This window comes from Somniosus microcephalus, chromosome 20 (assembly GCF_052327205.1).
Source record: "Somniosus microcephalus isolate GS21.2 chromosome 20, FLI_Smic_1.0, whole genome shotgun sequence".
Taxonomy (NCBI): domain Eukaryota; kingdom Metazoa; phylum Chordata; class Chondrichthyes; order Squaliformes; family Somniosidae; genus Somniosus; species Somniosus microcephalus.
This window is the reverse complement of record NC_141006.1, coordinates 47,320,509-47,332,730: the sequence shown is the minus strand read 5'-3', so window position 1 is coordinate 47,332,730 and position 12,222 is coordinate 47,320,509. Positions and strand designations below refer to the sequence as shown.

General features: G+C 44.2%; 2 protein-coding genes across 18 annotated transcripts in view; one reads left to right on the top strand and one right to left on the bottom strand.

Annotated features, from left to right (window-relative positions):
* The window catches only part of LOC147103202 (hippocalcin-like protein 1), a 207,291-nt gene that overhangs the window by 27,951 nt on the left and 167,118 nt on the right, over positions 1-12,222 (bottom strand). The gene's annotated exons all lie outside the window — the stretch shown is intronic.
* LOC147103203 (keratinocyte-associated protein 3-like) overlaps positions 1-12,222 on the top strand; it is a 213,278-nt gene that overhangs the window by 112,145 nt on the left and 88,911 nt on the right. For 13 of the 17 annotated variants that reach the window (XM_085962607.1, XM_085962617.1, XM_085962616.1 and 10 more), the window contains one exon: positions 1,320-1,428. The exons of 3 other annotated variants lie outside the window; for them this stretch is intronic. In XM_085962607.1, coding sequence (XP_085818733.1) covers positions 1,320-1,428 — 109 coding nt within the window. Of the gene's footprint in view, positions 1-1,319; positions 6,198-12,222 lie in introns of those variants that run through there. One more of the 17 variants, XM_085962611.1, reaches the window with a different exon arrangement.

Below are 12,222 nucleotides of genomic sequence, written 5' to 3'. Positions count from 1 at the left end.
CTCCGATTTTACTCTCCATTGGTCAATGAAAAATCGGGCGGGGTGTTAAACCCATGTCTGACCTGAACCGCCAGGTGAAATCGGACAGGGTGTAAAACAGGCGCCCAAACCGAACCCACCTTGTTCCTGCTGGGCAGGTTTGGTTAAACTCAGGGGCAATACTGTATGAACAGCAGTGGGACTTGGGGGGGGGGGTGGGGGGGCGGTAAGGTAGGTCTGAAATGGATACACGCAAAGCTGGCAAAATGACACGGAAACAAGCAGCTTGAGAAGAAGAAAGCAGGTCGCCCCAAAGGTGCAAACTGTCCCCAAGGGTGCAGACCGCCCCACCTGCACATTGTTCCAATTACAACCCAGCCTGAGCTTCATCAGGTTGTCACACGTGAATGTCGCTTCAGCCATTTAACATTTCTTCTTTTTAAGCACTTTACAGGTCATTTTGCGTCCTCCCTTGTATGTGTGTGTGTGTGTGTGTGTGTGTGTGTGTGTGTGTGTGTGTGTTTTCTCTCCCCCTTCCTGTTCTATGTTGTTCATCTATCATTTTTTCCAATTCTGGTGAAGGGTTAACTGGTCTGTTCTCTCCACAGATGCTGATTGAACTACTGAGTCTTTCTAACATTTGCTATTTCAGTTGCGGATTCCTAATATTTGCAGTTTTATTTTTGCTTTGTTAATAACGCTCCCATTGCTCCACTGTAGAACCACTGCAGTCACCTTGCTGCTCTGTTCAAACACTGACCTAGATCTCTTTGCACTGCCCTATTTTGCTTTATTGGGGGGAAAAAATGGAAAGGTTTTCTGGTGTTCCTGTGATAGAATGCACATTCCATGAGGCATTCCTGAAAAATGAATATTACATGAGAAATCAAAATTGAGCAAATGGATCCCAGACGAGGAAGAGCCCCGCAGGCAAGTATTAATCAGTCATGAGTTGCCTACCCTGTTAAACATTAGCACTGCTAGATCACATTTTAGAACTGATGCATGTAGAGTTGAATATGTAGGATTATTAATCTGTTGCTGTAAATGTATGGACTGTAAGCATATCCCCAAGGAACACTGTCCTATTTAAACTAGAAATGTAAGCTGTGCTCACAGAAGCACCCCTCATAAAAGCAATTAAAGAAAGTTAAAGAATCATTCAAATAGCAGTCACAATGTCACAAGGAGAAAGTTTGCAAAGACATAAAAATGTTATTGCAAACTAACATTCGCACAGATGCTAATGCGGATGTGTCTCAATGTTTTGCCAGTTGCTTTTAATATATATATTTTTTTGTGAATTTTGTATCTATGGTGCTATTTCATTTCCATTTCAGGTGCTCCGAGAACATTTTCTGACCACTTGGCAGGGAAGAACCTCGATTGCGAGCTGTGTGCCTGCAATCTACCAATACGCACCAGTGCGGCTGAGGTTCCTCACCGACGGTACACACTCAGAAAATTTATGTTTCAGTGTCAACATCAAACACTTCCAAGTCAGGTGCAACACAGTTAGATGTCCCACATATGGGCTTCAGCCTTAACCTCATTGCAGCATCTCCTACTGAATCAATTCCTGCAGCCTCAGAGATTACCAATTGGTATCAAATTGGGGATAGTTTTTTTCTGTAGGAGGTGGATTGAGGGCTTCCAATCTATTTCACGAAGGACCTTTAAAGGTCCATCAAACCTAGGAGTCTGGCAGCCCACCAGTCTGTGCTGTATTAGTGCCCAGGCTTGAATTGAACCCAGGTCCCAAAGTTGAAAGTCCAGTGTCTAACCCACGACATCATCTCGTCTGTAGGTTCGGTAAAAAGAAATCCCCTTTGCACTAGGGCGAAGTGCTGGCCATTTTAGGTCTGGTGCAAAATGAGCACAACGATTAGGGTATTCCACTAAACATTTACACCCCACACAAATGCATCAGTCAGTACACCTCAGAATCACAGAATCCCCACAGTGCAGATAGAGGCCATTTCGGCCCATCGAGCCTGCACCGACACATATCCCACCCTATCCCCGTAACCCCACGTATTTTAATCCCCTAACACTAAGGGTCAATTTATCATAGCCAAATCAACCTAACCCGCACATCTTTGGACTGTGGGAGGAAACCGGAGCACCCGGAGGAAACCCACGCAGACACAGGGAGAATGTGCAAACTCCACACAGACAGTCGCCCGAGGCCAGATTTGAACCCGGGTCCCTGGCGCTGTGAGGCAACAGTGCTAACCACTATGCCACCATGCCCCCCTTTGTTAATGAAAATGCAACAAAAAATTGATTTTACTTTAAAATAAAGTAGTAAAAGAATGAGAAATATTAGGAAATGAATTCTAATTAAGGTGCATGGTTTATTTTGTAAATTCAGATTATAGAAAGTCATAATTTCAATTTACTGCAATTATACTTAAATTATTCAGTTTAGCGTGGTTACTTGAATTTTGTTTCTTATTTATTAAAGTTTGCTGAAAAAGCTTCCATCACAATAAAATATTGAAGCGTGCAATGGCTTATTCCCCAGTGAAATGAATAAGTCTAATAGTTCTGTTCCTTTCTTAAGTCAGGCTGTAGCCCTTCTCCCGTACAGTCATTTCCTTCCAAGCATTGTACTTGAACAAGATTTGTGTCCTGTGACCATTTTTGAAAAGAACATGGTCGAGAGGAAAAAGAATGAGAAAATAAGCCATTGAAGGGACACATTTCTTCTCAATAATGTATAAAAGTGGGATGCACAGATTTCTCTAAATGTACCTGTTGTGCAGAGAAACTTCTAGATGAACAAACTGCGTCACGTGTTGATGCTTATAATTATTCCCTGATGCCATCAGTTGCTGCACACGCAATCTGCATACTATAGAATTATATAGCCTGCGAGTATCTATATATTGGAAGTTTCTAAGTATTCCAGTCAATTTGCAAGACTTTGTATTGGAACCACATCAAAGGCCTTAAAACCAATGACTGATCGGAGATTACTTTTAAGCGATGAAAGGCAATCTCAGGAGATTTACTTTTTTTCCTCTAGGAATTGTTTTCCACTTTATATTCCAATTCAGTATATTGAATTGTGTAATGTAAAACCATTTATTTGTTTGGTACTAAAATTGGGCACTCGATTCAGAAAACTCAGTGCACAATGTCACAATCATGACAAAAATAGGCACAAAGTTGGTCAACACAGTATTCTCCAATATTTCGGTGGGTAAATGCATTAGCTGATGATAGCAGTATGTGGACTAGGAAGAGAAACCCACCAGCTACTCTCAGTCAGGTCAACCTTGGGGACGCTACAAGTGGCCATCGTATCCCTTGGCTCGGAAGCCCTCTTGTTCCTGATCACCATCCTTTGCCTCCTATTGAAACATGTTAGTGTGTGGATATCAGCTGAGAGCAGGATAGAACAAATCTGCAATGCTCCCATTGATGGGACAGGTAAAGAGGAAAGTTGATTTTCATTGGTTAATGCGTCAGTAACGGGAAGACATAAATTTCATCACCAAATGATTAGAAAATCATGTGCGCAAGCGGCAGAATTTCCAATATGCACCCTCTGCGAGTGCAGCGCCCCACCAGAAATGCAAAGTTGGGACATTACCCCACTAATTGTCAAATTTTATTAGTTAGCAATCCAAGATAAGTCAACACGGGGCACAAAGGGAAGCAGTTAACAAAAAAAATCTAATTGAGGAGGCAAGATATTCAACACGTACAACTTATATGGTGCCTATAAACATTCTAATTAGTTAGGGAGTTAAAAACTAATGGTACATTAATTAGATATGACAAAATAGCCAAACTTATTCTGTAGGTTGCCTGTAGGTCACTTCCCTAATGTTAAACAGTCTTTTGACAAGGGTGGTATTGCAGAGCACTTTGACTTGCAATTATTACTTAGTTGATAAATCACATATGGGCAAGATTGGTGTGATGCAATGCAGCTGTATACTTCCTGAAAACAGACTAGTTTCCTTCAGATTATCTGTAATGTGTGTGGATGAGGAACAGGCTTTGCACATTAATGATAAATCCATGTTAAATATAACTTCATAATCCGTCGTCTCAGCCACTTAACTGCTGAAGGTTGTCAGTGATCATGTAACATCTGTGAAGAAGTTCAATCACACGAATTCCCTCATCACAATGGACTTCAACACAGCTCGACTGACACCAATGAAAGCAGATTTAATACCCGCAGCATTTACACTGCGGCAAACCTCAGACTTGAAATAAGTATACTAATAAGTTTCACTTAAGGATTACGGAATGGAACAGCTTTTATCGTGGTTTAAATAAGGTGCAGACAATGGTTCAAAAGGAAGATCAATAGTCACTTTCTAGAATATTATTAAAAAAAATTCTCATGAGCAGCCCAGATCTGGACATGATTCACCATTTTGATCCTTACTGCATGCGGAACAATAGGACACAGATACAGAATCATACAGCACAGGAGGAGGCCATTCAGCCCATTGTGCCTGTGCCGGCTCTTTTGAAAGAGCTCTCCAATTAGTCCCACTCCCCTGCTCTTTCCCCATAGCCCAGCTAGTCTTATTTGTCAGTTAGACTGACCATCTCTCCAATTCCTTTATTTCAGTCTGGCACATCGTTTTGGCACCCAGCTCAGTCAAGTAAATGCTTTCTGTGTTTACTTGGACAGGGAACAAAAACAGATTATTATGGAAGGCTAACCAAGAGAGATAAATGTACCGACCCGATGCCTGTCTACTGCATTAATATTGGACAGATTAAGATGAGCTTGCTTTCCCCGCATCTGCTGTAAGCTGCGTTGAATCCAATGAATCACTTGGCCTTTGTTGGTCTCTAAGGCAGGCGCTCACTGCCATCGGCTGTTAAAAATAACAAGCTTGAAATGTGGAAAATCAAGTTTAATTTTCAACGTATTTACTGCTTTTACTTCAGCTGAATCAATATCATGACTCACTTATCACTAAAAAAAAGCAGTACCTACTTGCAGTTTAAAAATTAAAGGAAATTTAAATGAGTGGAAGTGTGTTGTGCTGTCCTCAGGACATACCAATTTAATTACTTCTGACCCCTGCTGTTTTGTGGGCAAATGTGGTAGCCAATGTGTGCACAGCAAGGTCCCACAAACAGCAATGAGATGAGTAACCAATTAAGATGTTTTGGTGATGTCAGCCAGACACTAGGCTTGAGCACGGGGAAGACTCAAGAGTCCCATGTGTGCAATGTAAAATGGGATAATTCCGAAAGCTGAACGGAACATTCAGTACTCAAGAGGAAATACCAAACCCAACACCCACGCCCTTCAGCAATGTAGCAGTTAGATTAATATTTAAACATTCTGTCAGGATCACTCTAAAATGCACAGGAGGAGGCATACCACTGGCAGCATTTTTTAATGTGGAAATAACATGCTGCCATGTGTCAACCATTTTCGCAAGGCAAGTTTTTTTTCTCAAACGAATGTATGTGGGAGTGCAGCCTTTTTCTTCTTTTCATTCAATGCAACTTACTTAAAGAGCAAATCCCTTTGAGATAAACATTTCGACATCCACAGATCCACTTGCAATGCCGTTTTATTTTTAAGAACAAAAGAAAAATATGAAATGAGAGGAGGCTATGTAGTCCATCAAGCATGCTGCTTCCACAGGCCATGTACAATAGATCCTGTCGTAGATGACAAGAGAGCTGACTGTTTGAGATTATAGAAAACACATTACTTTTTAAAAAAAATAGGGATTGGTAGCTTGCCATTATGAAAGCACCTGCAAAAGGGCTACTGTAATTACATTCCAGGAGAGATACTCTCCCGTCTTTGTTTCTCTTGTATTCGGGAAGGTCAGGCAATCTATATTGCGGACTAATATGCAGAATGCGTGTAAGCAATCTCCCATCAGAATAAATGATTTGATTGATTCCTCAGATTGATATTCAAGTTGGCTCTGAGTTTTTCTTGCAGTAAGCATTATCTGGAAGCCTGTCTTTACAGGGGGTCATGTTTCCCAGATTCACAGGGAGCTGTCACTCTGTCCATCAGAAAGGCTGCACTGTTACCTGTAAAAATCGGATTTGATCGCTGGGTCTATAATTATGAATGACATCTGCTATCTTCCTTTCGTGCTAGCCTGGATCAATGGGAAAAGAGATATAACGAGATAGAGTCCTTGCTGGCTAGTTTCCTTCCTGCTGTATTGCTGTACAGACCAAAGGCTAATAAGGGACTCTGTGAAGTTCATCGCCCACATAAAGCTTTTCATCATAGAAGTTTGGTTCAAAGTTACTGATGCGTCTTTGACTTTTATTGTTTTGGAACAGTCTTAAAAGTATTGGTGAGAAATCTATTACAGCACTTATTCTACTGCCTGATCCAAAACAAATTATTTTTTGGTATGAATGGTCAATACTGTACATTATTTTCTGTCAATTTTAGAGGTGTTAGGAGTTGTGGAATTGGCCCACTCTCTTTCCAGTGTAATACCAATGGTAAAAGGGGTCCATTCTTGCCTTGGGCATGTTACATCTAGATAGTGTGTGCATATCATGGTTTGGTGAGCAGGGAAGCGAGAGCTTGCTTATAGAAGGGAACGTGTGTGTGTTGGAAACAAGCTGAAGGTATCAGGAGAAAGCTCAAATTGTAACATTCCTCATCAACTTAATTTTCTGAGGAAATATTGTGCATTAACGCTCCTTAATGTGTAAAACTGAACAAGCAGAATTCCCAAGTTATCCATCCTCACATCTCCACTACTCAAATAAAAACAGAAAATGCTGGAAACACTCAGCAGGTCAGGCAGCCGCTGTGGAGAGAGAAACAGAGTTAACGTTTCAGGTCGATGACCCTTCGTCAGAACTCTACTGCTCAACCTTGGCCTACAGTCCTCCAAAAACATCATTTGCCCCTTGCCCCAAGCAGCACAGGAACTATTTTGTCCCTGGAATATTTGATTTCAGTTTATATTTATCCTTGTATCCTCCGATATTGTACTCAACCAGATATCTGCCCAGTTCCTTAATGAAGAAGTTAATCAACACAGCATCAACTACTTTGGCTGGGAGCCTGTTCCACATATCCACTACTTCGTAGGAAAGAAAGCTCTTCTAATTTCTAGTCTTTTCTACACCATGCTGGAACAGTATAGGAGACCTTCTGCACGAATAGTCAGATGGAAGCCGAATTTTCTTGCGCTTCTACGGCTCGCCCACGATAGGCCCACCGAACCGCCCCAGCCTCGTTTGAATGTGTCAGAGTGAAGATTCACTTCCACATTTCTTGGATTTGCAGCGCTGCTGCACTGGGGTAAGTTAGACTGGCGTTTCTCAAACTGGGGGCCACAGACCCCTGGGGGTCTATAGATCCTTTCCAGGGGGTCCATAGATCCTTTCCAGGGGGTCTGCACCCAGAGATAATTTCAAGCCTGCTCCTCTTTATAAAACAGACACTGATTCGGTCCTTGCGAACTATTCTCAATGGCTGGGGCCGCCTCTTCACAGAGGCCCACAGCTCTCACTCACTTTGAAACGAGCGCTCCCTGCCGGTCGAGCCGATTCCTCTCCCTGGCGCTGCGACCCTGTGCCATCCTCCCGACACGTGAGCAGAGTGCCGGCGGGGCCCTTCAATCACGTGCCTGAACGCGTTCACGCAAACACGTACAACCCCACAGTGCAGCGGTTAGCATGCCAGTGGGACAGTGTGGCGGTGAGTCAGGCTTCTAGCAGCATCCCAGCATGTGCACGGGTGCTCGTGCCCTCACTCACCTTGGCCAGCCTGCTGACGCCGTCAAAAACTGTCCAGCGCCAAGTGGCTAATAGTGGCCATCTGTTGCTGTGGAGTGCCCAGAATTGGTGTGAGAGGCAGGCACACCCGTCTCACTGATATCTGTAAGTAAATACCCGTTTACTCAAAAGCATTATCAAATCACTCTTTTCATGCAGCACTTTCATATTATGAGTATTATATATAGTATAATTTAGGTGGGGGTCTGTGATTAGTAATCCATTTGAAAAGGGGTCCTTCAACCAAAAAGGTTTGAGAACCACTGTGTTCGACACAGTTCAGTGAGGCGCAGCAGCCATCAGGATCAGCAGTTCAAAGTGGATGTAAAGAGTTCCTGAAACGGAAGAGGCTGGAGATCTTTTAGTTCTGCAGGTAGGAAACAATTTTTAAAGCAGTATTTTTGTGCTTTTCTGCCTACCAACGCCTGCACTTGCTTCAGACCGTTTCTCACAGGGTTGAACCACCTGCGGATTTCCGGAGCCCCACACCGCCAGCGCCCCCTCCTGTCCCCCACCCTTCATTAGTGCTCCTCAGGTATGGTATTCTCTATGGGCACCTACTCTTCTGCTTCTTCTAGGTGCCACTTGTGGGCCAGGGTCGCGGGAGATGGTTGGCTGCTATTGCTCTACAGAAGGCTCCTGGGACTGAGGATGGCTCATGCCTCATGTCAGCTTGCTCCTTGCCAGTGTGATGCTGCCTCCCATGTTCCACTGGTGTAGTGTTATTAGGGGGCTGGCTGGAGGCCTGGCATATGCAGCTGTCTGGAGAGACTGCAACATTCTTCTTTTTCGGTGTGCCCGTTGCTGTGGTGCATCTGCAGGAAAGGTGGGTAGAAGTTGAGAATGGATGAGTAGCGCCCCCTTGGGAGTAAGGCTACAGAGGCGGGGGGGTGGAAGATTGCTGTCTGAGTCCATCTTCACAAGGATCCAGGACGATGGTGTAGGTGCTCAGTCAGTAACCTGGGCTGAGAGTTTTAAAGGCGGTGCTGCCCCCTCCAGTGGCCTGGCTTTGGCTGGCTGGCATAATGTGCCAATTTGTACTGCAAGAAGATAGAGTGAATGAAGATATGGCTGACAGTTAAGGAGTGTGTGTCAAGTGGCAGGGGAAAGGTGAAGTAAGAGATGTAGAGGTATGAGGCTGTTAAAGTGGAGGAAGGGGGTTTAGGGTTGTACATATATGCAATTGCTGAGAGAGGAGCTGGGTAGCCATAGTGCAAGATGCTGCATTGAAACCCCTCCACCCCCCGTTACCCAGAGAGCACCATGAAGGGCTAGTTGAGCAAGTGCTGCTTTAAGAAGGTGAAGCATGTGTTGGTGCTCAAGGAGGGCAGAGAAGAAAAGGAAGAGGTGTGAAGTGTGTTAAATTCCCATCCTGTTGCGGGCGTGGAACTTTTAATGCACTGTTCTGCAATTCTGGGGGTGAGGGGGATGACAATCACTGCCAGTGCCACCTCCCTCCAGGTGGCACATGTTCATTCTGAGTTTAATTGGCGGCATCCACACCCAAGAATGTTTGCCCTGCTTCAAGGTCTCCAAGGAGAGCTTGGAGGTCTGAATGCGAGAAGTTGTGCCATCTTCTTCCCTGGCTTGATGCCACGCCCTGCTGCCCTCATTGCACAGATAGTGCTTGAGTGAACATAATTCTATACAAGTGTAATAAAAATATTGTTAATACAGGCAGTGACGTTATTAGAGTGAAGTGCAAGAGCCAAGCACTGTTGCTCTCCTACTGGATTGACTCCCCGTCTGCCACTAAAGAGTACAGATTGAACAGCCTTCTTAAAGGCTGCAAAGAAGTTTCCAGGTAGTTCAGCTATTTAGACCAGTTCAACAGGAATGCCTGCGCCAATGGGAATGCAGGTGAGTAGACCCAGGAAACTCGCATCTCCCCCTAGAGGTCACCAGTAGATGCAACAGTTTTTAAAAAGTGCTACTGCGATGCAAGTCATTTCACAAAAATTCGACACCATCATTTAAAATAAATTAATAAATCAGTAACATTCCTGGCCAAATGTTGTATTTTTAGGATATAAACAGAAAACTCACTGCAGAGCAGTGGCCTGTGACAATTATTTCATGAGCAGGTTGGTGGGGGAGGCGGGGGAAAGAGAGAGAGGGGGGCGAGGTGGGGTCATTAGAAGTGGTCTGTAGGAGGCATTGAATAACTCACTTGGCCCTGTGATGTTTCTGCATAATTCACCTTCTATTAATGCATAAAAAGAAAATACTGCAGATACTGGAAATCTGAAATAAAAACAGAAAATGCTAGAGATACTCAGCAGGTCAGGCGGCATCTGTGAAGAGAGAAACAGAGTTAACGTTTCAGGTCGATGACCTTTCGTCAGAATTGACGAAGGGTCATCGACCTGAAACGTTAACTCTGTTTCGCTCTTCACAGATGCTGCCTGACCTGCTGAGTGTAACGTCCGTGTGTAATTGAGACACGGACTGCAGAAGTTGGTTATAACAGGTGTTTACTGAATGGAGACAAAACTGGAACTACTATACAAAGTTACTGCACAGGCTTATATACAGGGGTGGTCACTACTGGTACTACAGTATACAGGGGCTGCAGAATATAGTTCCTTCTTCAAGGTACATACACTACAATTCCTCCCCTTTTAGCTAAACAGTACATAACATTCGATTAATAATTAAATAACATTTACAATTACAGTTGCTATATACATTAGCTGAAGTTAATCAATTATAAATTCAGTCTTTGAGGAGGCTTCCTGATTCTGTCCGGATAACGCCTCTTTGGGGTATCAGGTTCTTCTGGCAAAGTTGATTCGGGATCAACGTCGTTGTTTGGTTCGTCTGCTTCCAATATCACCGATTCTGAGGTAGATGCAATTGGTACTTCGGTTTCATCACCAGGTGTATAGGATCGTGGTGTAGATTTGACGTTTTCCAGTGACTCTAGAATCTGGTCAGCATGGCGTCTTACAATGCTCTCTCCAATGTCCGTGTGCAGATCGTTCCTGGCTGCCATTTCTCTGTGCGGTAGTCCCAGGCCAAAACTGGTTGACCTATCTTGAAACTCCTGGTTGGCCTTTCATTCATATTCTGAAACTGCCTGTTCTCCACATCTCTTCTGATGTTTGGCTTAACCAAATCCAAGCGGCATCGTAGTCTTCGATTGAAGAACATCATGGCTGGAGTTTGGTTGGTAACCGCATGTGTCGCATTCCGGTAGGCAAACAAGAAGTTATCCACCTTGTGTTGTAGGGGTATGTCTTCATTACACATTGCCTTGATAGCCTTCTTGAATGTTTGAACGAACCTCTCAGCCAATCCATTGGTGGCTGGATGATATGGGGCGGATGTGTAATGCTTAACACCATTGTTCTTTAAGAACCTCCGGAACTCTTCAGACACAAACTGTGGTCCATTGTCGGAGCAAATCTGTTCAGGCAGCCCATTTCTGGCGAATATGGTTCGTAAGACTGTGATAGTTTTTTCTGTGGTGGTTGAGGACATTTTTATTACCTCTGGCCACTTTGAATGTGCATCCACCGCAATTAAAAACATTGAGTCCATAAATGGACCAGCAAAATCAATGTGTACCCTTTGCCATGGAGATGAGGGCCACTCCCATGGATGTAGAGGGGCTTGTGGTGGGGTGTTTTGGACCTTCTGGCATCCTGTACAGCTCTTGGTCATCTCTTCGATTTCTCTATCGATTCCCGGCCACCACACAAACGCTCTGGCTAAGTTCTTCATTTTTACCCCACCCAGATGACCCTCATGAAGCTCATTGAGCACTCTATCCTTCAATTTGGGTGGAATTACTACTCTGGATCCACACATCAAGGTTCCTCGGCACACTGACAGCTGTTCTCTTCTCGGCGAGAATGCTGGCAACAGTGGTTCGCCATGTGCTGGCCATCCCTTCACTGTTAAATCATAGACCCTGGAGTGTGTCGGGTCATTTCGTGTTTCCTTTTCTATGTTTGCATTCGTCACAGGTAGACATTCGACTATGGTCGAGTGGAATATCTCCACAGGATCCACTGCAGGTGCTTCTTCCACCGTCGGCAACGGTAGGCGCGACAATCCATCAGCATTCCCATGCTGTTTAGTTCCTTTGTAGTCTATGTCATATTGGTGTGCCCCTAGGAAAAGGGACCACCTCTGTAGCCATTGTGCTGTCATTATCGGGACGCCCTTCTGAGGGTTGAAAATGGAGACAAGAGGTTGATGATCAGTTAGTAGAGTAAATTTCTGTCCGTGCAGGTAGTGATTGAACTTCTTCACCCCCCACACCAGGCTGAGGGCCTCTCTGTCAATCTGGGCGTAGTTACGCTTGGCTGAAGTTAACGAGCGTGACGCAAAAGCTATCGGCCTCTCTGAACCATCAAGGAATTTATGTGACAGTACTGCTCCAACGCCATAGGGAGACACATCACACGCCAGTCTTATCGGTAGTGATGGGTTGTAGTGAGCCAATACTTCTCTTGAAGTGATTAGGTCTTTACT